The sequence below is a fragment of the Myotis davidii genome, unplaced genomic scaffold, assembly GCF_000327345.1.
Source record: "Myotis davidii unplaced genomic scaffold, ASM32734v1 scaffold1036, whole genome shotgun sequence".
NCBI classification, from domain to species: Eukaryota; Metazoa; Chordata; class Mammalia; order Chiroptera; family Vespertilionidae; genus Myotis; species Myotis davidii.
In genome coordinates, this window is record NW_006287260.1 from 210033 (window position 1) to 237857 (window position 27825).

The window sequence follows — 27825 nt, forward strand, 5'->3', positions numbered from 1 at the left end:
AGATTAGGCCCACTCCCTGCCAAAGCTGCAGTTGAATATCCTTAGCACTGTCGAGGAGGCAGAAGAGGCTTCTGCCACTGCTGCTGCACTCGCAACCATGAGCCCTGCTTGTAGCTGAGCAGAGCTCCCCCTGTGGGAGCGCTCTGACCACTAGGGGGCAGCTCCTGCATTGAGTGTCTGCCCCCTGCTGGTCAGTGCATGTCGTAGCGACCCATTGTTCCTGATAGGTCCACTGTTAGGGTCAATTTGCATACTACCCTTTTATTATATAGGATGATGACCTTTTGTCCTGTGGAGCAACTTGAAAATAAGTATGAAAACTGTACCTCCTAGACCAGTGGTTCTCAACCTTCCTAATGCCGTGACCCTTTAATACAGTTCCTCATGTTGTGGTGACCCCCAACCATAAAATTATTTTTGTTGCTACTTCATAACTGTAATTTTGCTACTGTTATGAATCATAATGTAAATATCTGATATGCAGGATGTAGTTTCATTGTTACAAATTGAACATAATTAAAGCATAATGGTTAATCACGAAAACAATATGTAATTATATATTCAATACGTGTTTTCTGATGGTCTTCGGCAACCCCTGTGAAAGGGTCATTCAACCCCCAAAAGGGTCGCGACCCACAGGTTGAGAACCACTGTCCTAGACGTTACAGATTTGTTTCACTTTGAATCATTCACCCATTGTCAGGCATGGGTTGTCAGTTTGGTTTAGACCAGTGGTTCTCAACCTGTGGGTCACGACCCTTTTGGGGGTTGAATGACCCTTTCACAGGGGTTGCCGAAGACCGTCAGAAAACACGTATTGAATATATAATTACATATTGTTTTCGTGATTACCCATTATGCTTTAATTATGTTCAATTTGTAACAATGAAACTACATCCTGCATATCAGATATTTACATTATGATTCATAACAGTAGCAAAATTACAGTTATGAAGTAGCAACGAAAATAATTTTATGTTGGGGGTCACCACAACATGAGGAACTGTATTAAAGGGTCACGGCATTAGGAAGGTTGAGAACCACTGGTTTAGACCATGAGATCATCATACAGGTGTGACAAAGTGTGCATGGTTCAAAGTATGCTTTTAGCTCTTTTATTTAAAGTATGTTTTTATTGATTTTTAGAGATAGAGGAAAGGAGAGGAATAGAGAAATAGAAACAGTCATCTGCTGGGAATCAAGCACAAAACCCAGGCATGTGCTCTGACCAGGAATTGAACCAGTGACCTCTTGGTTCATGGGTCGATGCTCAACCACTGAACCACATGGGCCAGGCTGAAAATTTACCTCAAGATTTTAGGCCTAATACCTACAGGCTCAATAAAGTGGCCCCTGTCTCACATATACATGCATTTATTATTAGCATTCCTATTTGGTTCTTCTTTTTAAAAAAAATTATAGAAATATTTTCATTGTAAATATTTTAAACCGTGCTAGAATGCAGAAGGAACATGAATGAATGCTCCTCTTCACCATTCTGCAGCAACCCCAACATACGTTTCCCCAGGGGTACCCAGCACTGGGTGAGCACTGTTCCCATCGCCCTCCTCAGGGGGTGCACATATACATGTACCCTGCGGGGTTCCTATTCTGTGTATTATGCAGCGGCTTCTTTTTTTCACTTGCCCATAACAAAGAATGTCTTAGGGACTCTTTCCATGTCAGGCCATAGAGGTCCAACTCATTTTCTTTTCTTGCCTTTGTTGTCGTTGTTGTTGATGGTTATAATATAATTCATTTTATGGGTGTACCTGGTATTTAACTGCTCACCTAGGATGGTCATTAAGGTTTTAGTTTTGATTCTTCATGGACGCAACCTGTGCAAGTACGGCCCTCGGTGCACCGTGCAGCGTTTCCGTTGGACATTTGCCTGGAAGTGGAAATGCTGGCACAGAGTGGATGCCTATTTTTGGTTTTGGTGGATGCTGCCAAACTGTCTTCCCACAGGAATTCGCCAATTTAAGCTCACACCGGTGGGTGTAAGAGTGCTTGTTTCCCCGCCATTATTTTCATTTTTCAGTCTGCTGGGTGAAAAATAGTATGTGATTTGTATCTTTGTCGCTCCGACCCCATCTGATTTCTGCCTTTTAGGAATTCCTCAGTGTTGTCAGTTACTTGATGTCTGTCTGTCCGTCTCTCTCTCTCTCTCTCTCTCTCTCTCTCTCTCTCTCTCTAGTGTAGGGTGAGAATTATTTCTGTCACCTGGTAGAACTTTTACAAGAGGTTGAGTAAACTTTGTGCACTCAATTCACTATCCTCAGAAATACCCCTCGCATTCTTTCTCTACAGTATTTAGAATTTTGTTTCTTTTTTTCTCTTTAACATTATATTATAATCTCTATTCTGTCTTATTGCACAGCAGTGTAACTGGTATATGAAATTCTACTTATGGGTCTATACCAGGGTGGGCAAACTTTTTGACTCGAGGGCCACAATGGGTTCTTAAACTGGACTCAGAAGGAGCTGCGGCCGTGTTTCCCGACGTTGCCATGTTAACACCGCTGCTGGTGAAGGAGCGGAGGGGAGAGCAAGAGAACCCTCCGCTCTTTCGGCTCCGCCGGCCGGATAGAACAGCCGAATGGGCCGGATCCGGCCCGCAGGCCATAGTTTGCCCACGGCTGGTCTATACCATAGTTTTCAAATCATTCTCTATTGATAGACTTTTGGGTTATTTCCAGGATTTTGTTGTCATAAATAACATTGCTTCCAACATGTGAGCATAAAGGCTCTGGGCCCAGATGGTTTTACTGGTGATTGTTTATTGTTCCAGTGCTCTGTGTCATTGATTCCTGAATGTAGACATGGGTAGATCTCTCCTAGCTGACTGTGACCAAACCCCAACACTAATGCCATTCAATAGCAATAGCAAAAAAGCAAAAACTTTAGACCAGCCTCAGTTACAAATGCAGATGTGAAAATTGTAAACAAAACACTCTCAAGTAGAATTCACCAGCATGGCCATAATGGAGAATGGCCAAATAAGGTTTTTGGTTTATTCCGGGAATCAAAGAATCGTTCAATATTAAGAAACCTGTTGATAACAACATATTAGTTTGTTAAATGTGAAAAACTGTTTATCTCCATAGATGCAGAAAATGCGCTTAAATTAAACAGCTGTTTTTAATAATACTTTAAACAGGAAAAAATAAGATGTTTGTTTACATGTATCAAACCAATTGCCAAAAACAGTAGAGGCATTCTCCTTAAAAGCAAGGCCAAAATAAGGCTGCCCTCTACTAGAGTATTTTATTTATTTATTTTTAAAAATATATTTTTGTTGATTTCAGAGAGGAAGGGAGAGGGAAAGAAAGATAGAAATTTCCATGATGAAAGAGAATCATTGATCAGCTGCCTCCTGCACGCCCACACTGGGGATTGAGCCCCCAACCCAAGCATGTGCCCTGATCAGGAATCGAACCGTGAACTCCTGGTTCATAGGTTGAATTCAACCACAGAACCACACTGGCCGGGATCCTTAGAGTATTTTAGAAGCTCTGGCTGATGCACTGAGGTGTGGAATCAGAAGTAAGCCTTTGAGGATTAAATAAGACGACATTCCAACCTTCCTAGTATAGTGCTTTTAATTCAAATGAGGCACTGGAATTACAGGTCTGTTCATTTTTTATTACCAATAAGACACATCCACAAAGGAAGGGCAGATTGTCTCTTGCGTCTTAGCACATGTATCCCTGTGCTTTATGAATGTGAGCCCTTTGATCTCGCTCCTGGTGGTTGAATTGTCCTGATTACCGCTGGTCTGTATGGAGGCCTCTCGGAAGCCTCCGGCACCCGCATAGCGATGGGGCCCCAGGCCTGCGACTGGCCGAGGGGTTTGGTTCAACAGTGTTCCCGATGACCTTTCAATGAGCTGTTCTTAGGGTCCTGGGAGTCTTCAGAGGCTCCCGCCCCGGACGGAGCGGTTTCTGCAGTTACAGATGAGAAGGGTGCGGGGGGCCGCTGTGTAAGCTGCCGCCGGCCTTTATCAGAAGTCAGGGGAAGGGCCTGAACATCACACAGGCTTCTTTCCCAAGCAGCTGGCTGTCTCCACATTTGGTTTGTGACTTCGACCTTTCTTCTTTCTCCACAGCATCTGGAGAGGGCCCAACGTGAACTGTGTAGACAGTACGGGGTACACCCCCCTGCACCACGCTGCTCTGAATGGCCACAGGTAAGTACTGACCTGCCGCCTTCCGCCCGCCCTTCCACCCACCCTTCCACGCAGGCCTTCCGCCTTTGGGTTCCTGGGAAGGATTACTGAGCAGCCGCGCTGAGAAAAACAAACTGAATTTAGCCCAGCATTCCCGACTCTCTCTTTAGTGCGTAACTACTTGAACATCCTTCCCCACTCCCCCCTCAAAGGCTTGAGCCGAAGGTTGAGTTTTACCTTTTCTTCGGTGCCCCCCGCCCCACCCCCCGAAATGTGCAGTGCCACGGTCATCTGATGTGAGCATCAACCTGGGGGCAGAGAGGGCTGGCGCAGCTGTCAGGCAACAGCCCCTCTGCACACTGAAAAGTGATGGGTCGGTTCTGAGAACCTTTCCTTCTATTAAGTAGTCACTTATTTACTTTTGCCACTTTTCCTCATGGGCAGTAAGACCTATTTTTAAGGAAAGAAACACATGAAAAATAAGGCCTATTTAAATCTCTTACATACAGAGAGGTTATTGGGATTGGGTGGGATGTGTGGAGAGTTTCTGGAGGTGTGCTTGGGGGTTGGGAGAAGAAGGCGTCGGTTTAAATGATGGGCAGCTGAAAGCGGGCGCTGCCCATCAGGTAAGGAGACTGAGGGCTCTGCCAGGGGCAGGCGCCATGTGGGGTACAGTGAATAGGCCCACCAGGATGTGGGAAATGGGAACCAGGCCATCACAGAATAGAGAGAGATTGGCACATACCCTGTGAGATGAGCGAAGAAGTTTAGCTTTTAGGAGGAGGGATTATAGGAACCACTTTAGATTCTTCTGAACCAGAGCAGGGCCGCACACCTTGTGGTTTCTGTGTCACTGTACAGCCCTCGGCCAGGCCCAGTTGACTCTGATTGTTCCTTCTGCATTACACGTTTCTCAGATATAGTGAACGCGGTCGTCACGTCCTTCCTGTGCCATTTTAGACAAAGCTAACAAGAAATATGTAGAGACCCGCCCCCTTACATAGCGGGGTGACCTGAATTAAAGTGGATCTTGAACTTAAAAGACTAGCTTGTTAGCCAAGCTGATCTCCAGATGCTGTTTTTATTTACAGTCGGGCTTTTCTCCGGCCTTGTGCATGGGATGGTTGTACATTTGTAGCTGCTTAATCAGTGGTGTCACCTCGAAGAATGCCAAGTCCTTCTTCCTGGATGTATCACATGAAAGCACAGGCGTCTGGCTCATGTTGGCAGCAGCTTCGCATCTGCCCTGCTGGCCGCTTCAGCTCCCACACGCTGCGCGCTCTGAGGCAGCGGTCGCTAATGGGTGGTCCGCGGACCAGAGGTCCGAAAGGTTGGCGACCGCTGCTCTGAATAATGTGGTGGGTGATGACATGTGTCTTGCATGACGTTGATGTAAATGCTGTCCCTGAACGCTGTTTAAACTTCACAAACAAGGAGACATTGCAAAGCTCAGACAAGGGGACCGGACGTTTCCAGAGCAATGGAAAATGGCTGGGTTACTGAGATACACAGGGAGGCGGACAGCCAGTGTCGTGGGACACGGGACGGCTCGGCCGCATGCCCGCAACTGTGCAAAGAAGCCCCTGGAATAAAAGGAAGAGGCGGGCACGAGCGCGGGTGGACGGGGAGCCAGAGGAGGTACCAGCTGTGCAACGCTTTGTGCTGTGCACGTGTGTCAAGAGCCGTTGGCGGGAAAGACTTCCGGGTTCTGCAAACTCATAACTGACCTTTGCCTTCCAGGGACGTGGTCGAGGTCCTGCTGAGGAACGACGCACTGACCAATGTGGCCGACTCCAAAGGCTGCTACCCCCTGCACTTGGCAGCCTGGAAAGGAGACGCCCAGATCGTGCGGCTGCTCATCCACCAGGGGCCCTCTCACACCAGAGTCAACGAGCAGGTTGGAAGGAAGGGAGCGTGCTTCCATTCAGCCGCAGCCCAGACCTCGCAGCCATCGCCGCTGCCGTCCCTTAGCTCAGACCTCAGGAACCGGCTCTTCCGGGCCCGGGGGTGGCTGCCTCCTCTCAGCACCACGCCTCTTAGTGCATCAAGGAGATCCCATTCCATGAGATGCATTTTTTAAAAATATATTTATTGATTTTTTACAGAGAGGAAGGGAGAGAGAGATAGTTAGAAACATCGATGGGAGAGAAACATCGATCAGCCGCCTCCTGCACATCTCCTACTGGGGATGTGCCCACAACCCAGGTACATGCCCTTTGACCGGAATCGAACCTGGGATCTTTCAGTCCGCAGGCCGACGCTCTATCCACTGAGCCAAACCGGTTTCGGCGAGATGCATTTTATATGCACATGAATCATGCGGGCGTGGAATAACACTAACAGGAACATAAATACTAACCTTGTGCAAAATTGGAAATAATGCGAATTCTGCAAAACTGCTTAGCGCCTGTTTCAAGCTGGCGGGCTTAGTTAATTGCAGCTTGTGCTTATGCCACTGACATGGCATTGCGACTGCAGCTGGTGAGCACATCTCCGGTGCGTGAGTACCGTGTGGGCCCTGCTGTTGTTTTACATGAGGCAGCACTCGCAGCCCAGGAAGGCCCGAGCCTGGTGAAAGTGAGCTCCAGACCTGGCAGTGGGGGCCGGGGTCTTCACGGAATGCGGAGCATGTCCCTGGCGCCCTCTAATGTTAATTTAAGAGGGAGCATGCTGTGACAAAGCAGAGGCAATTCTTAGAAAACAAAAAGGCAGCGTTTGAGTGAAAATACCTCACAGTGGCCATGGACGTGGGTCCTCCTATGGCTTTGGGAAAGTTATACGCGAATTATGCCTGTTCTAGACAGGCCTCCCGTAAAATGCCCTGAAGTTTGGGTCTGAGAGGAGATGGGCTTTCCCTGTAAGACAAGCCATTCTGCTCTCCTCCTCTCTGCTCAGCACTGAAGCAGATACTTGGTGGCTTGAATGAGAGAAGCCGCTCATCCTCGCTGCGTGTGGGATAATTTTCCTACTGCCTCTGCTGAGAGCAGGTTGTTAAACTCCCTGTATGACCAGAACAGGGTTATTCCTCTAAAAGGAAGAGGCGACTCGCAGAGAGCAGGCTGTTAAACTCCCTGTATGACCAGATCAGGGTTATTCCTCTAAAAGGAAGAGGCGACTCGCAGAGCCCTCTGTCAGTGAGGCCACGCCCGCTCCCTCCGTGCGCTGTTCACACACGACTGGGTTGGGGGCAGCTTCACCCCGGGGCGCGAGAACCTGGGCCAGGGCTCCCACGTCCCCATCTAGAGAGTGTGTGTGGAGGTTAATCGGCCTCCCGTCCCCTCCTGGGCTGTCCTTTTTGGTGAGCAACAGACATTTAAAGTGATCAGTGAGGATGTTTGTTTTTATAACATTAGAATTGAAAGTGTTCTCTGTAGAATCTAAATGCACCTGACTCCTCCTGGCTAAAGTGATTGTAACTTTTCTTATCTGGAGGAGGTTTGTAAGGAAGTTTGCTGTTAAGTCATATTCCTCAGTGTTGGAAAAAAACAGTCAGCCATTGAAGTCCTTCTCATTTAAAAACATTTCAGCAGCCGTCTCTAAGCCTCTGCTCACGTCTGCCTTGGAACACAGCCGCTTGGACTTTCGAGCCACTTGAGTGTGCTAGCTTGTCCTGCTCACAGCCGCCTCCCCCCGACTAGCCTTTGGTGGGACTCAGCCCAGTGCTTTGAGGGCGGGGCTGGCAGGGAGTGGGGTGGGGGCCGGGGTAAGGCAGCGGCAGCAGCTTGAAGGACCTAATGGATCTAGGTAGTTCCCAGCTCTGCATCGACTTCTGTAACGGCCATGACTGTGGTTTCAGCTGGATGCTCGGATAAGAGGGGGTGACGCGTGCCGAGCCCTGGAGAGCGTCTTCCCCATGAACTCCCCTTCGGGCACCCGGAGGGCTGATCCCCGTTGTGCAGTGTTGGGCCCCTCGGGGCTGTGCAAGTGCGTTGATGTGTTTCATCCATTTCATCATCACGTTTTCTTTTCCTCTCCTTTTTGTAGAATGCTCTTGAGATCAAAGAACTCAAAAAGCACGGCCCCTTTGACCCTTATATCAATGCCAAGGTGTGTACTTTGCTGTCAGGATTTCTCTGCATCATGTCTCCAAGCTGCGCCTCCTCCTGGGTCCCCTCGCTTCCCTCTGTCCCCTCGGGTCCCTCACCTGGTGTCTGCTTCAGCCTCGGCCTGCCTGCCTGGGAGTGGGAAATGCAGCGTCCAGGGCGTGGTTTTGCTTTAAATCCATCCTGATTCTGGACGGCGGGTGCTTTCCCTGGAATGTCTGGAAAGCGTACAAGTGGCAGGATTGGGGAAGGAGAGGGGGCCATATGTTTGCATGACACTATTGTATTTCTCACATTTAAATCCAAAAAAGAAAAATGTCAAACACGGGAGCTTATTTTTTATGAAGCACAGAAAAAAATGAGTACGTTTTATTTCCTGGATTACATTTTTTTAGTCTGAGTTCTGTTTTCTCTGGAAGTGGACTCTGGTTTTCGGGAGCTTGTGGCAGGCAGAGGGGGTGTGGGTGACGGCGTGGGGGCTCGAGGCTGCGGCGTGTGCCCCCGCAGTTCCTCGGGTTCGTGCATTTTGCCCGGGACTGTAAAGCCACCATTCCTCTCCCCATGGTCACGCGTGGCCACTGGGAGGCTCTGAAACAGGGCGTGGAGCTGCCAGGCCAAGCAGGGCAGTTAGTTGCATTGTCTCCCTCCCGTGAGGCTGGGCAGCCTTGCAGCCCGCAGCCCTCGCCACGTGGAGGCCGAGTGTGGTGGTGGTGGTGGTGGTCGCGGTAGCCTCTTCCTCTGCGCTCTCACCTGCTGTGTTTGGTCTGAGTTTTCGTTCGGGTGAGGTTTGCTGATTGGCAGCCATCTGGTATGTGGCTGTCACTGCCTTTTTCTTGCTCTGAAATGCCGCTCAGGGGAGGAGACGGGCGGTGCTTCTGCAGGCACACCGTGCTTCCCTCTGAGAAACGCTGACTTAGCACACGCAGCCGCGCCGGCGGGACTGGGGCAGCCGCCTGCCGTTGGGCCCTGACGGTGGGGAAGCAGTGTGGTCTGGGAGTGGAACACATTAGCTTTTGTCTGGGGCCACTCTTTAAATTCCGTCTTCTCATCTTCAAAATAGAAGTTACTCTGTCTTGGTTTTCTTCTCTTCTTGAAGGTGGGGTGGTAGAGTGAGGCCTCTCACAGGTCACCGCCTCTCCAACGGGCTTGAGTTTAAATTCTGTGCTACCACGTACCTGGTTTTGTTGACCTGAACAAGTTCCTTTCTCTGAGCCTCGGTTTCCTCTTCTGTACGTGGGGTATGCCATCTACTTTCCTCGGTTCTTTTGGAGTTTAAGGTAATGTACATGAAGTATGACTATCTGGTCAGTAGTCCTGTTGGAGGCCCTCCCTTAAAGAGGAATGTGGAAGGTGGTGTTTCTGAAACGGCAATTTGGGATTTGTTCCTTGTTCCTCGTAGGTTTTGTTGGGGGAGGCACCTTGAACTGATTGGTTTCCCTCCTGTGATTCCCTGGTGGTCAGCCTACGAAGCTGATTAAAGGGCGGTACTTGCTTTGAAAGCACGTTTTCCTGTCCCTCCATTCCACTCACTTAAAAGGAAGTGTACATGGAATAAGAGTATACTTCTCTGTTTGGAAATACTGTCCTTCGCCTCTGCCTTTCCCCGCCCCGCCCCAGGCCTCAAGGGATTAAGCTATTTGGGCGCTAAGAGTACAAACTCCTCTTGGGCCGACTTGACTCGGTCTCCCTAGTTTACATCCCGACCCCAGAGGTTTTTATTGACCTGGCTTGTGTCCAGGAGTTGTTTTGCTAAAGGACTTTTTAAAAAACATGTTTTTACTGATAGAAGACAGGAGAGAGAGAGAGAGAGAGAGAGAGAGAGAGAAACATCAATGATGAGAGAGAATCATTGGTCAGCTGCCTCCTGCATGCCCTCTACTGGGGATTGAGCCTGCAACCCAGGCATGTGCCCTGACGGAATCGAATCGTGACCTGGTTCGTGGGCCAACACTCATGCTGTCCTGGCTGCTAAAGAACTTTTGCTGCTAAATCATATCAGGCACCCATCTCAGGGGCCTTTCTGGGGAGCGGAGGTAGTTTTCATGAGCTTTCATCTCCACCTTCCCTTTTTCACAAGTCTGTATAACCCAGTCCAAACATAAGTTCTTAGCTAAGATGGAACCATTGAAATTGTTTTTCCCTTTTACTAGTACAATAATTTTAACTTAGTCTGAATATCATAACATGAGCAACAATCAAATTGTTTTAGGGTAGATCTATTTTTCTATTCACTTAAAAATAGTTTAATCTTAGCCTGGCCAGTAATCTCAATGGTTAGAGCATCAGCCCGCACACTGCAGGGTATGGGGGTTGGTTCCTGGGCAAGGGCACGTGCTTAGGTTGCAGGTTTGATCCCCAGACCCAGTTGGGTGCATGCAGGAGTCTCTCTCACATCGATGTTTCTCTCTTTCTCTCTCCCTCCTCCCACCCTCCCTTCCACTCTCTCTTTTAAAAAAGTGTGGTATTTCAGAAATATCACATTATACACTCCTTTTAAAATGGAAAAAACATCCTTGGGTGCAGATTAAAGATTAAAAAATAATAATTTAATCTTAGAGCTTGAAGAGACCAGAAAGTTATCTAGACCAGAGGTCGCCAACCTCTTGCGGGAGGTCTGCGGACCACCAGTTGGCGACCGCTGATCTAGACCAGTTGTCCCCACGTGCTGTTCAGCTTGTCTGGTTGCATCAGAATCATCTAGCAAGCTTTTATTAAACTCCTATTTTTTAAAAATTTCCACCTTACAAAAGTTGCAAGAATAATGCAGTGAACTGCACTGTGCTCTCCTAGATTAACCAGTTGTTAGTATTTTGTCATACAGTGGGGCCTTGACTTTCGAGTTTAATTCATTCTGTGACGGAGCTCGTAACTCAAATTACTCGTATGTCAAATTTTCACCATTACAATGACATGTGATTCTGGGCTGATGTTGTGGCGTTCACTGTGACGTTCGCTGCACCAACTAGCGGTGGGGTATCTGAAGCTGGCTTGTAACCCGAATTTTAGCTCGCAACTCAAAGCAAAAAATCGGCCGAGAGACGGCTCATATCTCGAAAAACTCGTTAGTCGGGACACTCGTAAGTCAAGGCCCCACTGTATTAGCATGCCCCTCCCATATATGTTGCTGTTATTATAGTTGATGATGGACTATTTGAAATTATGACATCAGAGCCTTTAGCCCCAAATACTTGAGCACATATCTCCTAAGAGTGAGGGCATTCACTTGTATAACCATAATGCAATGATCAAATTCAGAAAGGTCAATGTTGATTTAATGCTGTTATCCAATATAGAATCCATGTTCACATTTCACTAATTGGCTCAATAATGTCCTTTAGAGCAGTGGATGCCAACTGGTGGTCTGTGAGGTCCGAAAGGTTGGCAATCACTGCTTTAGAGCAAATTTTTTCTCCTGGTCCAGGATCCCACCCAGGATCACATGTGACCTGGAACAGCTCCCCAGCCTTCCACTGCGTGACAGTTTGAAGAGTGTGGGTCCATTTTGTTGACTGTCCACCAGTTTGCGTTGGTCTGATACCCTCGTTCCGGGTGTAGGTTTACGGCGGGGACCTCAGGGGAAATGCCATGTCCCTCCTGTTCAGTGCGCCACAGCACAGGCACGGCTGGCGGCCTGTCCCACCCCTGATGGTGGCGAACGAGTGCTTGGTGAGTGGGTGCCTGCCTTTTTTTTTTTAAATATGTTTTTATGATTTCAGAGAGGAAGGGAGAGGGAGAGAGAGAGACACTTCAGTGATGAGAAGCATTGATTGGCTGCCTCCCGCACGCTCCCTCCTGGGGATTGCGCTCACAAACCCGGGCATGTGCCCTGACTGGGAATCGAACCGTGACCTCCTGGTTCATAGGTTGAGGCTCAACTACTGAGCCGAGCTGGCTGGGCTTGGTAAGCTTTTTAATAATAGTTTTCCTGGGCTTTCCCCTCCGAGGTGCTGCCTTGGCGAGTCTGGGGTGGGGCTTAGTATTAATTACTTTAATTCCTAAAGGAAGCCAGGCAGAGAACCACTGATCTGAGCTAACTGCCCCCAGAGCGGGAATCTTCTCTCACCTCAGGTGCCCATCCACCTCTTGTCTGTTTCTCCTGGTAACAAGCAAACTGCTGCTTGGCAGCCTCTGTCAGGATTCCACTGAGGTTTGGCTGTTTGACATCTGTCTTCCTAAACCTTCACCTCGGTCAGAGCCTGCCTTCCACGTGGCGGACTCAGTACACACATTTCTCCTGAATCTTCTGAATCTCAGTAGACCCAGTTTGTCCTTTTGTTCCAGTTTTGGTCCATTTCCTGAGCCTGTACGTCGTTGCTACAGAGCTGCCGCCCAGGTGCCCCCAGACTCGGTGTCTGTCCGCAGCGCACGGAGAGCAGCTGGGTGCGATCTCGGCCGGGAACTGATGGTTCCGAATAGTGCCACGGAGAGAAAGGCCATGGAGATGTAATGTTTCTGTGTGGTGTGTGCTGCTTGTAGTGTGTGTGTGTGTGTGTGTGTGTGTGTGTAAACGCATACATCGAGTGGATTTACACAACGAAGGGATCTCCAGGTGTAAAGGGTATGAGGGATCGCTTTTGTCTTAGAGGTACTGGCCATATACAGCAAGGAAAATGAAAGTGTTTCTCGAGATGAGCGGGAATGGAGAGTTTGTGCAGAGATTTTGGAGAAAATTGGGGTATTTCATCTCAGTCCCCTTCCTCAGTCCAGATTCATAGTAAAATGGTCTAGGAGACTCTTGAGGTGTCGCGAGCACCAGTGCTGCAATTTGGAAGGTGTGGGAGAGAAGGTTCCAGGCCGTTAGAAGTCTGCGCTCCTTGGACCCGCCCCTCTTGAGGGATCAGCAGTAGCGCCTTCCTGCCCTGACGCCTTCCTGCCCTGATGGCTGGGCCGTCAGGCTCACCGTGATGCCTGATGCCTGTGGTCAGTAGTTGCGAGCGTGCTCACCACAGACATAAACTCCAGGTTATCGTGGTCACCAGACCATGTCTGGCGAGGCTGAAACACCGGGAGATGTTTCCTGCTGCGTCCCGGCTGCCGTGCTGCGGAGATGTGGTCAGGCCGCGTCAGCAGGGTGGGGCCTGCCTGGTGGTGACCACCCCTCCCCGCAGGGCGGCTTTGTGGCAGCTGCCTTCATTCTGGCAACAACGAGACGAAGTGAAACGCACAGGGAGACTGATTTGCTGCTGGATAGTGTAGAGCAGTGATGGCGAACCTATGACACGCGTGTCAGAGATGACACGTGAACTCATTTTTTTGGTTGATTTTTCTTTGTTAAATGGCATTTAAATATATAAAATAAATATCAAAAAATATAAGTCTTTGTTTTACTACGGTGGCACATATCAAAAAATTTCTCTATGTGACACGGCACCAGAGTTAAGTTAGGGTTTTTCAAAATGCTGACACGCCGAGCTCCAAAGGTTCGCCATCACTGGTGTAGAGTTTCACAGTTGTCAGGCCCTCCTGGCATGCTTTTCACAAAATCAAGGACGGATTATTCCGGTTGTTGGGAGACAACTTGGAGGTAGAAGAGGCAACTGTGTCTGCTTCGGAGTAAACAAGGCCTCGTGGGCTGGGTTTGGATAGGAACAAGCTGGCTTCCTGGGCGCTTGCTGTCACGCTGGCTTGCGATGCAGCCCTGATAGGCCTCTCGCAGGGTCGCGCTGCAGGAAGCGGCTGTGGGTCTTGTGGATGTGGCCGTCTTCTCAGCATGAGACATGCAGGGACAGCTCCAGGTTTGCTCAGGCAGCTCCTGCCATAGCTTCCTAGCATTGCGCGTTCCAAATGCGTGTCCTAAATGGCTGGTTTGGCTCAGGGAACCAAGGATTTGCCCCCTCCCCGTGTTTCCCCTTCCCTGCAGACATTTAGGTTGACGTGGAGTTGCCCTGGGGGAGTGAGGGCCGCACGCCTCAGCTGCTGCTCTCCCGAATCCCTTAGAGCTCAGTGCCGTCCTCTGTTTGTCTGTGTGCATTTATCTCGCATGTGGCTCCTGCTACTGCCCTTCCTGTCCTTACTTTATTTTTAAGTTTCTCTGCTCTTTCTGGCCTCTTGGGGCCTTGCTCCCCACAGCTCTGAACCTTTCTGGTACATGTGGTGCAGCCAGAAAAAATGATGCAGTCAAGTGCCAGACCAAAAGCAGATGACTTGCTTGCATGTTAGGGTGGCTCCGTAGCCTGTTACTTTCCCCTCAGTAATGGACTTAAAGCAGTTGTGGGCACATTTACTTTTTATCTCTTGGCCACTGAAAGGTGCATGATATTGACCTGATGGGCAAACCCCTCGGAAGCTGTGTTTCCCTGAAGAAGCTTCCGGGCGAATTCAGGAATCTCAGGATCTCGTGGGGGAATTACTTCCATCAGTGCTCCTCCAAAGGAAGGGGCGTGGAGATCATTTATTCTTGCTCTGATGATACATCGTCAGTTGTAATAAAAGAAGGAGCATCGTTGGAGTAGTTAATAGTTTCTGATGATTGAAAAAGCACAAACTTCTCCTGTTTTATCCCAGGTTCTACCTTTAGTTTGAAGCACATGGGCTTCGAGGCCCTGGGGTGTCCATTTGAGTGGATGGTTACAATTTTGAATATTTTGCACCTTTCTCGCAACTTCCTGGTGTCGGATGGGATCTGTCACGTAGAAACACTTCCCGCTGTGGACTCTGCACGCGCTGGCTGGTGCAGGCAGCACCGGGGCCCTGCTCCTCCGTGACTGACCTCAAGTGCCTCCCTCCCCTGGAGACGGCTGCTGGCTGGCATTGCCAGAGCGGTTTTTGGTGTTCTGCTCTGTTGCTTTCACTGTCGGCTGATTTATTTGCATGCAAGAAGCTAAGCACATGACACACTCTTCAAAACGTGTCTGTGAATCAGTGGATACTCAACAAACCCAGAATCAGAACCACAGGGTTGAGTAAATATAAATTGTAAAACCAGTTGAAGTTTAAAATGAGTCACCAGTGGCAGTAACATTATTGGCATTTGTCTGTGCCAGGGCTTCTCCCACGGCCTGCCACAATCCCCGTCTCTCCCAGGCTGGGAGTCCCCCCTCCCACACAGAGGTGGCCGCTCCCCGCTGGCAGTACCTGGGGAAGAGGTGGCCGGTGGACAGTCGGCCTTGTTCCCTGGGGAGTACCTCTGGATTCTGACTGACTTCTCTCAGTCCCCACGTATTGCTGCTGTTTTTCTCATTTAAATTTCAATGGTTTTCTGGGTGATTGTCCCAGTCAGGCCCCTCTGCCCGTCACCTTTCTGATGTGCTCTGCTTGTCGGCTCTTTAGAACAATGACAACGAGACGGCCCTGCATTGCGCCGCGCAGTACGGCCACACGGAGGTGGTAAAGGTCCTCCTGGAGGAGCTCACGGACCCCACGATGCGCAATAACAAGTTCGAGACCCCCCTGGACCTGGCCGCGCTCTACGGGCGGCTGGAGGTGGTGAAGATGCTCCTCAACGCGCACCCCAACCTCCTGAGCTGCAACACTAAGAAGCATACGCCCCTGCACCTGGCGGCCAGGAACGGCCACCGGGCCGTGGTCCAGGTGCTGCTGGACGCGGGCATGGACAGCAACTACCAGGTAGCGGCCTGAGGCCCTCCCGGGCTCCGGGACTTAGTCGTTTCGGAAAAGGCACCGTGCGTGCTGCTGGGCTGTCTCTTAGCACGTTCGCACCACGTGTCAGACGCTTCCATTCGTTGGCTCGTTTTACCGGGAGGCTTTCGAGACCAATACACTCCCCGAGTGAGGCTGTTGTTTTTGTTTCTTTCCAGGGGTAATACGTAGTCATTACACCCTGAAAAGAAGTGGTCATGGATGAGCCCTCGAGATTAGAAACGTTTCATTATCTCCCTCCACCCGAGCCTCACTGCACGGCAGCCCCTCCAGGCCCCTCGGCCGGGCTTTGCCGACGGGAGACAGCGTTTCCCTTGCTGGTTCGCTGTCCGTTCCTCAGGCTTCGCCCTGACCAGACCTCACTGGAAGGAGGATTTTCCCCTGCGTTTTCCTTAGGCCTCCGCCCACCCAGGAAGGTGGAGTTCTGGGAAGTCGTACCCGGACGTGGCTCCACCGTCAGCCGTGTGTGGCCTGCTGGTGGCACAGCCAACCCCTGAGGGCCAGGCCACGCTCGGGGTATGGGAACGATAATGACAGGACTCTGCGTGGTTTATTTCACCTTCCCGCCCCTTCTTGTCTCTGTCTCCGTCCCGTTTGTCGTGTGTGGCCACGCCGACCCGGGGCGGCCGCTGTCCTGACGACACCCGCTCTGCGCTCTCGTTTGCCTTCCAGACGGAGAAGGGCAGTGCTTTGCATGAGGCCGCTTTGTTTGGCAAGACCGATGTGGTGCACATCCTGCTGGCCGCAGGTGAGGTCGGCAGCGCAGGGTCCGCTCGCATGCCGGGCCGGGCTGCTGTCCCCGGCCTCCCCAGAGGGGACTTTGCTGGCTGCACTTGAACCCATTGTATGTATGTCTCCACTGGTTGATTGCAAGTGTGCGAATTGTTCATGAATAGCTGGATTAAATGGCTTTGGATGGAAAATGTAGGGTGTGCGGCTGGGAGCGTTAGGTGGCCTGGAATTGGACCCTCTTGGAGGCTGACCTGCAAATGCTCACGCCGCTGGTCCACCTGGTGTGCCTTTCCAGGGATTGATGTCAACATAAAAGATCACCGAGGACTGACCGCCCTGGACACGGTCCGGGAACTGCCTTCTCAGAAGAGCCAGCACATAGCAGCGCTCATTGAAGGTATCCGTCCAGCTCCCTGCCGGGGACACGAGGACACGCTACACGCTGGCCAGACCGTGGCATTTGTATTTGGTGCAGCTTTTTTTTTTTTAATCTTTCCATGTAGATCACATGACTGGAAAAAGAAGTGCAAGAGAGGCAGAGAAAACTCCCACACCCCAGCCACCTCTCATCTCCAATGCGGACTCCATATCCCAGAAGTCTCAGGGTAAGGCGGCTCCTCTGTGGGGGGCGCCCATTGAGAAGTGGGACGTTCTTCAGCAGAACGGAAAATCTTAGTTTAAATGATAATTCCAGGGAGTTAGGAGGACTTAGGTGCACATTCACGTTCTTTCCTTCCCACGACTGTATGAAGCTGTTCTGGACACAGCTGGGCCTGTGGCAGCAGCCCCTTCCTGCCTGCTTCATTGCATTCTCTGCGCTCACAGTTGGCTCTGTGAGATCTGAGATGTGTAGCAGGCAGGACAGTCTCAAGATGAAGTCAGGTCTCAGTGAAACCTTTCCCTAGTGTCGAGCACAGTTGGCCCTTGAACGTGGTCAGTGTGTAAGGAGCCGCATGCGGTTGGTGGCTGCGTGCATGCAGATTTGGGTAGTATGTCATCTGGCTAGTGAATGTGGTTGGGTGCCCCCCGTTCCTGCCAGGATCCCCCTTCTCAGGTGTATTGGGCCGCCTTGGTGCATGAGAAACACAAAACATGGAGCGACACTGGCCCAGACGCAAATGGCAATGGAGTGGCTGGGGGAGCAGGACAGCCAGGCAGCTCCGGAGGGGCTGCAGGAGCAGAGACGCGGCTGACGGTGCTCAGTCTGGCTTCACTGCCGGGGCCGTGCCCTTCTCCCATCACACTTTTTAACTTTTATTTTATTTTATTTTTATTGATTTCAGAGAGGAAAGAAGAGGGAGAGAGAGAGAGAGAAACATCAATGATGAGGGAGAATCATTGATCGGCTGCCTCCTGCATGCCCCACACTGAGGATCAAGACCAAAACCCGGGCATATGCCCTGTTCGGGAATCGAACCCCGACCTCCTGGTTCATAGGTCAAGTCTCAACCACTGAGCCATGCTGGCTGGTCGTGTCACATTTTTTTTCTGACCTCCTAATCTTCTAGTAATGGGGGTTAGGAGCTCCCCCAGCTCTTAGCATTCAGAGGTTTTACATTTACAGTTTTGTTTTCTTTATATTATATGAAGTTTCTTCCTCCCTCCCTCCCTCCCTCCCTCCCTTTTTTTCCTCACCCAAAGATATTTTTCCATTGATTTTTTAGAGAGAGTGGGAGAGGGAAAGACAGAGAGAAATATTGATGTGAGAGAAACACATCGACTGGTTGCCTCCTGCACGACCCCCGACCAGAGCCTGCAGCTGTGGTACGTGTCTTTGACCAGAATCGTACCTGGGACCCTTCGGTCCGCAGGCTGACGCTCTATCCACTGAGCCAAACCAGCCGGGGTTACACTTACAGTTTTGACTTTGCAAGCAGCCCAGAGATCCCTGGTCTGTCAGGGTGGGTCACAGATTTGGATCTAGGCCCCCGAGGCTCGGAGTTATCCCCGAGGGAGGCTCACAGCGAGGCGCCGCCAGCTCAGACGGGGCCGCCTCCTCCTGGAGCACATGGAGCTGCTTAGGAAGAATTTCAAGGCTTACTCACGTTTCTTTCGTGATACTTTGCTGCATTTTCTGGTTTAGGTTTATGTTACCCTGGGAATTTGTGGCGATCTTGGGAGATACCCTCAGCGATATCAAGAGTTGTCCATATTGAATTGGAGGGAAATGTGCCCACTTCTCGGGTGTAGAGCAGGGAGGCCTGTTTGTGCTGCTCGTGGAGCAGCCCTGGCTCACGGTCCTGCTCTGGGTCCGCTCGTCAGCCGCGCTGAGCGGGCTTCGGGTTGTCGCCGAGCCTGGAAGCGTGAGGCTGCTCTTCCGTTGACCCTCCTGCCCTCTGACCTCCCCTCAGGTGACGTGGAGAAAGCAGTGACTGAGCTGATCATCGATTTTGACACAAGCGCTGAAGAGGAGGGCCCCTACGAGGCGCTGTACAACGCCGTCTCCTGCCACTCGCTGGACAGCATGGCGAGCGGGCGGTCGTCTGACCGGGACTCCGTGAACAAGGAGGCCGAGGCCGCGGGAGTGAAGGCGGCTGGAGTGAGGCCTGTACGTGGCCGGGGCCTCAGCAGCTGGGCTCGCTGGGGTGCTGGGGGGGAGAGAGAGCTGTACCCCCGTGCCAGCGCGCTCGGGGGCCTCCTGGGCTCTGCCGCGGCCCCGTCCCGCGCAGTGTGCTTAAACCACTGGGCTCGTGGAGGCACCATTTTGGTTTTCCCAATTTCAATATAACCCGTTTCATCTTTTTACTGCTTTTTGGCCCTCGAGCATTTAAAAGCATTTTGTGTGTGTTTAGCCTGAATGCTGCTCTGTGTTTGGGGTCCTTGCCATGCAGCCCGTTTTCTGTCTGGGGAGCAGTTCCTGCTGCAGCGAGTTCCTGTCCACCCTCAGTCACGCCCCCTTCATTTGACCTCAGAGGTTACCCGGTGGATTTCTGTGTCAGGGCTGTGGCAAGGTTCAGCCAACATCATCATGTGTCTGGTGTGAGGCATTTCCGTTCTTCCCGGTTGTAACCGCTGCAGCCATTGAGGACAGCCCTGAATTTTCCCTCAGGCCCACCTCCTGTCTCACTACTCTCTGGTGCCCGCGTCTGCTCTGGCCTTGGACGTTGTTCTCTAGCCGCCGTACCCCATCTTCTCCCTGGGGTTTCACTGTGAGCCTGAGCCAGACTCAGTGGTCCCACTGACCTTCCTGCATTGCTGACAGTAATCTGAAGTTTTGAGCCCTGGGCGTTTACTAAACTGGCCCTTGCTCTCACAGGATCCCGGTGTAATCCCACCTCAGGCACATGGCCTTGTGTGTATTGTTTCTTCCTGTTGCAGAGGCTGGCTTTCCCTTTGGTCTGGATCTGCTGATGACCATTTGGATGGCCTTTGGGTGCTAGTTGGTGCTGCTAGGGGATGCTGCTAGGGGATGCTGCTAGGTGCTGCTGCTAGATGGTGCTGCTAGGGGATGCTGCTCCATGATGCTACTAGGTGGTGCTGCTAGGGGATGCTGCTCCATGATGCTGCTAGGTGCTGCTGCTAAATGGTGCTGCTAGGGGATGCTGCTACATGATGCTGCTAGGTGCTGCTGCTAGGTGGTACTTCTAGGTGATGCTGCTAGGTGGTGATGCTAAATGGTGCTGCTAGGGGATGCTGCTCCATGATGCTACTAGGTGGTGCTGCTAGGGGCTGCTGCTAGGTGGTACTTCTAGCTGATGCTGCTAGGTGGTGCTGCTAGATGGTGCTGCTAGGGCATGCTGCTCCATGATGCTACTAGGTGGTGCTGCTAGGGGATGTTGCTAGGTGATGCTGCTAGGTGGTACTTTTAGGTGCTGCTGAGAGGTGCTGCTGCTAGGTGGTGCTTCTAGGTGCTGCTGTGAGGTGCTGCTGCTAGGTGGTGCTTCTAGGTGCTGCTGCTAGGTGATGCTGCTAGGTGTTGCTGCTAGGTGGTACTTCTAGATGATGCTGCTAGGTGCTGCTGCTAGGTGATGCTGCTAGTTTGTCAGAATGCTAGGTGATGCTGCTAGGTGATACTGTAGGTGGTGCTGCTAGGGGATGCTGCTAGGTGCTGCTGCTAGGTGGTGCTGTTAGATGGTGCTGCTAGGTGATATTGTAGGTGCTGCTGCTAGATGGTGCTGGTAGGTGATATTATAGGTGATGCTGCTAGGGGATGCTTGGGCTTCGGGGAGTGCCCAGGGAGTGGCCTGGTATTGCTTGGTGTTCTTTTGAGTTAGGTTCCTTGCCCTGCCCTGGAACAGACGCCGCCTTTCCATGTGAAGCTTGGAAAGACCGGCCAGTCTTGTTGTAGCCCACCAGCGAGGGTGTGACCAGGACTGTGGTAAACGTGTGGGTGGTGGAGGCAGTGCCTGTGCGAGCACCGGGAGCATGGTGGCTCTGTGGACAGAACTGGTCTTTTCCACTTCTTTCCCTGGTAGGAGCAAAGGAATTAAGCAGATCCACCTGTGGAGGCAGGCTTGCTTTCAGTGGTACTTACAGGTGATGCCCAGTAGAGGGAGCTGGAGGCTTTAAGCTTTGGATAGCCAAGTTCCTGTGGGGCTTGGCTACTGATTTACTCTCTTTGTTCCCTCTTCCTCTAGAACCCAGCCTCCGAGGGTCCCTCTAAGTAGAAACAGATGCATTTGGGGTGCTGTGCCCTGCCATTTTCACTGGAGTATGTTGTGGATGTGCTGCCTCCCTGGCTCTGGGTAACTCACTGTGGCCACCCGCCTGTTCTGTGCCTTGTAAGCACCAGGGATGGCGTGTATGAGTCAGCTCCGTACTCCCAGGCCCGGGCCAGCGCTTTGACGTTAGGAAAAGGACATGCCTCCCTTTCCTGGTGTCCCTGATGCTCACCTCTTTCTCGTCTCCCTCAGGAGGCACAGCCTTGGGGGCCTTTGTTGTGTTTCGTTGTGTTTTTCCTCGGCTGTCTGTGTTCCAAGTTGGGTAACAGTGTGGGTTGTGGGCCTGCTGCTTTTTCTATCTCTTCCTTCCAAGGCGGCACCTCTGGAGCAAAGGGGTGGGGAATGGGACTTAGTGGAAACCTCATCTGAACTGCTTAGCTTGGCTTGAAGGTGTGAACCTGCGTTGAAGTTGTTGCCACCGGACCTCAGCTGGTCCCAGGACCGTGGGAGGGCCGAGTTGTGGAGGTGGAGTGCCGAGTGGTGAAGCACCTTTCAGTGGAGAGATCATGGGTGCCAGGTGCTAACCATGTCTGGCAGCTCCTAAAATGGGAGAGCCATCTTTCCTCCAGGTCTCTCCGAGGCCCACAGGCTCTCCCCTCCGCCCTGACTTGAGTGCTCCCGTTCTGGCAGCACAGGGAACTCGCCCGCCAGCCAACTCCCGTTCCGGCTCCACTGCCTTCCCCGTGGAACACTGATGAGCAAGCTTAGGGCAGAAAGGATGTTGAAAGTCCCGCGGGGACAATGGCAAGCTGCTCTTCAGTGTCCTTTCCCCGAAGACCGCTCTGTGTTCCTGAAATTGTCTGCCGGTGACCCCGCTGGTCCCTCTCCAGCGAGTGCCTTGCTCCAGGGCAGGGCTGGCACGCCAGGGCCACAGACAGCTGCCTCTGATGGTGAATAAAGTTTAATGGAATACTTTGTACCGCAGCGGCAGAGCTGACTGCCAAGCCCAGAATATTTACTCTGTGGCCCTTTAAGAAAAGGTTTGCCAGCCCCGCTCTAGGGCAGAGAACTGAGAAAGACTATTTTTTAAAGGGGCTGAGATGAGGTGGGGTTTTCACACGCTAATGATGCATAATAGGATGGCGTGGGAGCGTGCGCGGGAATGGACCCGAGTGGGTTGTCAGAGCTCCTTGACAAGCTGAGTTTTGGGCCTTGCTGACTCGTCCTCTCACTGGAGGCAGCACGGGTTTTCCTCGAGTTTCACGCCTCAGCCTCATGGCGGACGTGTTCCGACCAGGCAGGTCTGTGATTTAATGCTGATATTTCTCACTGTGGTCAGGATAGGAAAGAGGTGTTTATAATCTCCGTATAAACATCAGAAAGCAAAGAGCGTGAGAACTGACGTGTGTTTGTGTGCAGAGCCTTTCTGTACAGGTTCTAGACCTTGACTTTGGTCTCACAGGGAAGTGCTTGACCAAAGTCATTTTCATTTCCAAGGGCTAAGCTAAGAATAGACCAAAAAGTTAGATAGTTAAAAAAAGAGACGGCGAACGACTTCTTTTCTTGTCTGCAGAGGGAACGGCCACCGCCTCCAGCAAAGCCCCCGCCAGACGAGGAGGAGGAAGACCCCACGGACAGGAAGCTTTTTCCCCTGCCGGCTTCTGAGGTACAGGGTCAGGGTGTGTTCGATTTGTTGGAAAGTGCATCCGTGTGTGCTTAATGACTGTGCTTTCTCGTTTCTTATCGCCTCTTTGGGTTAGCAGACCTGAATTGTGTATATCAGTAATGTGGAACACGCCCTTTCAAACTCTGAAGTACTAAGCAAAGAACTTTAATGGCGCCCCCTAGCGGCCAGCCGCTGCTCCGGCCAGCGCGGAGCAGCACATTGTCTCCTGGCTCCGATGGGCTGACCGATCGCACTTTGGCTTTTGCGCCTTTTGCAGTGCTGTCTTTTGACATAAAATCTAGAGTGCCCCTGCTCGCTGCTCCCTGGACTGTGTCACATGAGTAGGTTTTGATGGTTTGTCCCAAATGGCTTACTTCTGTTTTTGCATTTTTTTCTCTTCATTTCATGTGAAAAGCCTGCTCCAGGCCCTTTGTGCAGAATGTGGCAGAATGTGAGAATCTGCTCACTTAGGTTTATGAAGAAGATCGTATTTTCCTTTATCTTTCACCTTCAAAATGTTCCTTTAACTCTTCCTACCATTTAGAGAATGTTTATCGAGTATTTATTTAAAAGATTACATAATATCAGTAGTTTATTTTGTAGCTCTTCCTACCATTTAGAGAATGTTTATTGAGTATTTATTTAAAATATTACATAATATCAGTAGTTTATTTTGTAGCTCATTCAAAGCCCTGGCTTTCTTTATTTTAAATTTTAGCTAATATAAACTAGTCAGGTCTCATTCCTTTATCCCTAAAAGTAGGAGTTAATTTTTTTCACAGTATTGCCATGGACCATCCAGAAAAATGGGTTCTTTTGTTTAATATGAGTGTATAGAACCAGAAAGATGGCTTTAGTTTAACGAAACGTATAAATGCAAGGAAACCCTTTTAGGAATGTGAGTCAGTGTTGGAGATAGGAGATGATTGCTATGCTGCGTACAAATTCTGTCCTTGTTTCTTTCTATCCCTTAATTACAAAATGCTAATTAGCATGTTCAACTAAGGGGTCTCTGGGGTGATCATGCCCTGGAGCAGACATGAGGACGTGCAGAAAGCCTGCGTGCTGTTCTGTAGAGGTTTGCCTCCTTGCCCCCTCTCTACAGGGAGACGCCTGGTGACCTGGAGCATATTCGGCTGGGGGTGGGGCTCTGTAACAAGGACTCGAATTGAAATTCCTAAGGCGCAAGGATAAGGGCGAGGCTCTTAAAGTGTCCGATAATCAGGACTTTCTATTCTCCAGACTTTCTAGAGCAGACACTTGGCGCTAATGCAGTGCCGAGAGGTGGGGAGAAACCTCCACGCTGACTCCGGATGGGAGACTCCGGCCATATGTCTCCTAGGACTTGCTCAGGGTAGCCTGGAGCACTGGGTCAGTTGGGCCACCAGAGTCCGTTTCGGAAGGCCGTGAGGGCCCGGCCTGGGCAAGTGTGTGAATATAGAGGTGGTGCATCTGGGTCACTGGCCTTTTAGTGATTAAGGCAGGTCCTGTTGGCTGTAATCAGAATGGATAGTCTTCTCCAAAAGTGGGCTTTTTTTTGTTTTACTCTTTAGTCTTCACTGTTATTTATTTATTTATTAAATCTTTTTTTCTTTAATCCTCACTTGAGGATATTTTTCCATTGATTTTTAGAGAGAGTGGCAGAGCGCCCAGCCGGCGTGGCTCAGTGGTTGAGTGTTGACCTATGAGCCAGGAGGTCATGGTTCGATTCCTGGTCAAGGCACATGCCCGGATTGCGGGTTCGATCCTCAGTGTGGGGCGTGCAGGAGGCAGCCAATCAATGATTCTCATCATTGATGTTTCTAGCTCTCTCTCCCTCTCCCTTCCTCTCTGAAATCAATAAAAATATATTAGAGTGGAAGTGAGAGGGAAAGACAGAGAAATATTGGTGTGAGAGTAGCATATCCATTAGTTGCCTCCTGGGTGCACCCGATCAAGGCCCAGGCCAGGGAGGAGCCTGCAACCGAGGTACATGCCCTTGACTGGAATCGAACCCAGGACCCTTTGGTCTGCAGGCTGACACATTATCCACTGAGCCAAACCAGCCAGGGCCATTTCTATACTCAAATTTTTACTACCTAAACTTCATCTCCTAGGACAGTGGTCGGCAAACTGCGGCCCCTTGAGTGTGGCTCTTCCACAAAATACCACGTGCAGGCGCGCAGGTACAGTGGGATTGAAACTTCGTGGCCACACTCAAGGGGCCAAAGAGCCGCATGTGGCTCGCGAGCCGCAGTTTGCCAACCACTGTCCTAGGAGGCAGTGACTTCATCCAAGTTTAGACTTTTGTTGTTGGCCAGCAGTCTTCCCCAGTGTCTGTGTCCTGGCTTGTCAATGTCAGGTGACCCACGGGAGCCTTTAAGGGACGCTGAGCATACCTGGCCCCGGGAGAGCTCGTCAGAGCGCTGGTCCTTTAAACACATGCACCTGTGCGTGTGCACACCACATTGATGTGTCTGCCCACCAGGGGGGCTGCCAGCTGCACCGGGCTGACCGTGCACGTCTCTGGGCTCAGATGTGCTGAGCGTCATGGAAGTGGCAGCTGCTGTGGTGTCTCTTCCCAGAAAGCTGCCCGCAGCCCAGCTGGCTGTCCCATGGCCAGTGTGGTGGTACCAGCATTTCTCCCCAGCAGGACTGGTGCTTTCTGCAGAGCGGAGAACGGGTGCGGTCGTGTCGTTTCTGGCTTTGATTTATTGCCAGCCCTGGAAGAAGGGGGAGAAGATTAAGTAGTAATTTAGTGAAGAGCAGATCCTTTCAGGTGGAAGTCAGTTTATGCCATACTCACCGGGACACAGGGCTTCCCGAGTGGGCGCCGGGAAGCAGTTTATTGCTTTCTTGTGAGATGTCAGTCCCGGAGCTGGCAGGGGCCAGGACGAAGCAAAACTCTCACCCTGCTAGTTGTCTGGTATGAGTGGGGGCTCTCAGACACCTGAGGGGGACGCGTTCCAAACTGGACGGCGACATCAGACCTCCCGGGAAAGGGGGGCCAGCGTGGTCCAGAGTCAGGGGTGGGTCTTAGGGCCCGGCTCTGCTGGGAGCTCTCTGTGGAACCCCGGCAAGTCCCTAGACCTCTCTGGGGACTGGATTTCGGCATCTGCAGAGTGAACAAGCACCTGCTCTCTAGCTGTGACGACCGGGGCGGGTCCTTCTCAGGGGCAGGCCGGGGTGCGTGAGAGCCCTCGCCCTACAGGACACCTAGAGTCAGCGTCCAGCCCCTGCCGCCCTGCGGGGGTGAGCCCGGGTGTACACCTCCGGACCAGGTTCCTGTCTGCGCAGCCTGTGGTATTAAGTTGACCTTGAATGAACTGCTTAATGGCCCCTCTTTGTTCCCCTAATTGTGTTCCTGGGAAGAAGCAGAGGAATAAGTAACAGGCAAATGGCTCTTGTGATGAAATAGCTTCTGGCTTCCAGGTGGCTTTGGTAAGGAGGCTCCTGCTGTGCCTCCCACAGCCTTGGCCAGGGGCTCTGGTCAGGCTCTCAAGGGGCGAGGGGCGGCCTTGCTACCATCCAGGGGCCAGCTCATTTCTCTGAGGCTGCGGGATCCTTGCCGTCTCCTTAGGTGGAACCCGGAGAGCTGTGCCTCTGGGAAGCAAAACCGAGACGAATCACACACCCACGTCGGTGCGGTGAGCTGTGCCGCATGGCAGTGCAGGAGGGCTCTGTGCGGTCAGAACCTCACTCGTGAGGAACCACCATTTGTCCGGTGGACGGGGAGCCCCCTTCCCCTCGTTCACAGTGTGCGCTTGTGCTAGAGAGGCTGCCCAACAGGAGACTGTGCTGTGGTTTGCTCTCCTGAGAGCTAGTACACGATCGATCATTCATAATGTGCCTGTGAAACTGTTGGGTTCTTAGGACAGATGAGCCAGAATTACCCTCTGAAGCCAGGGTCTACTCCTCTCCCTTGGGCGGTTGGAGCACTAATCCAGAGCTTCGCTGCTCTGGCCCCACAGCTGTGGCCCCTGGCCCTCGGCTGCGGGAGCCAGTCGGCAGTGCAGGAGCAGCTGTGGTCCAGTTCCTGCGTCAGACCCGTGGCTGCCTGGACTGGGGCTCTCTCAGTTGACAGAGCTGCCTTTCCTCTACTGAACCACTACTGCCTCACCACTCGACTGTTTTCAGAACAAAGATGGCTGGAATTCATTTAAAATGTCTTCTCTATATATAAAAGGCTAATATGCAAAGTGTCCCCTCAGGAGTTCGACCTGGAGTTTGACCGGGAGACCGCGCGTTCGACCACTCGCTATGACGTGTGCTGGCCACCAGGGGGCATCACGGGACGAAGGAAGGCCCTGGCTGGCAGCCAGAAGGCCCCAATTGGCCAGGCCTAGGGAACCTATCCGTGCATGAATTTTGTGCACCGAGCCTCTAGTTATCATAAATGCAGTGGAAGCTGGCTTTGAGGGCCTGGGAAGAAAGGCTACAGAAATAGAGGACTCACAGAGCACTTCGTCCCTGTGAATGTCAGTTCCTGCGAGGCGGGAGGACTCCAGCCTCAGGTGGTCCTGTGCCTGTTCGCAGAGATCTGGAGAAAGAAGGCTTTCATGCTCCCCTGGGAAGTAGCCACGAGAAGAGATTGTGCAGATCACAGTGGAAACGGGGGAGGGCCATCTTGGGTTTTATTTATGGTTTTTTGAAAGATAAAGTGTGGTAAGGAAAGGGGAGTGTTTTAATCAAAGGCCATTGCCAAGTGAGGTCCTGGTGCATATCCACAGAAGCAGTGGTGACCCATGGGACGCTTGAATCCTTGACCTTCTCCCCCGCTTTCCCCCTTCCCCCTCCTCTCAGGTGAAAAAGGAACCAGTAATCTCAGATTTGTTCAGCATAACCTGCTGGGGCTGTAGTCACTGGCATGAAAAGTCTGGGTGTTTTTTCTCTTAGGTCTTGGCCATGCGAGCCCGGGTTCAGGAGAGCACAGCCAGGGAGGAGGAGGAGCATCCGTATGAGCTGCTGTTAAAGGCGGAAACAAAGAAGCTGCCAGCAGTGGACGGAAAAACAAAAGGTACAAACACCCACCCCCCC

General features: G+C 51.4%; 1 protein-coding gene across 1 annotated transcript in view; it reads left to right on the forward strand.

The window, feature by feature from the left end:
- Positions 1 to 4082: 4082 nt before the first annotated feature.
- Positions 4083 to 27825, forward strand: part of ANKS1A (ankyrin repeat and sterile alpha motif domain containing 1A) — a gene marked incomplete at its 5' end in the record, with an annotated part of 101616 nt that continues 77873 nt past the window's right edge. Inside the window, 9 exons of the mRNA XM_015560837.1 lie at positions 4083 to 4189; positions 5909 to 6065; positions 15481 to 15777; positions 16483 to 16558; positions 16838 to 16939; positions 17046 to 17147; positions 18894 to 19090; positions 22717 to 22809; positions 27685 to 27805. Coding sequence (XP_015416323.1) covers positions 4083 to 4189; positions 5909 to 6065; positions 15481 to 15777; positions 16483 to 16558; positions 16838 to 16939; positions 17046 to 17147; positions 18894 to 19090; positions 22717 to 22809; positions 27685 to 27805 — 1252 coding nt within the window. The remainder of the gene's footprint in view (positions 4190 to 5908; positions 6066 to 15480; positions 15778 to 16482; positions 16559 to 16837; positions 16940 to 17045; positions 17148 to 18893; positions 19091 to 22716; positions 22810 to 27684; positions 27806 to 27825) is intronic.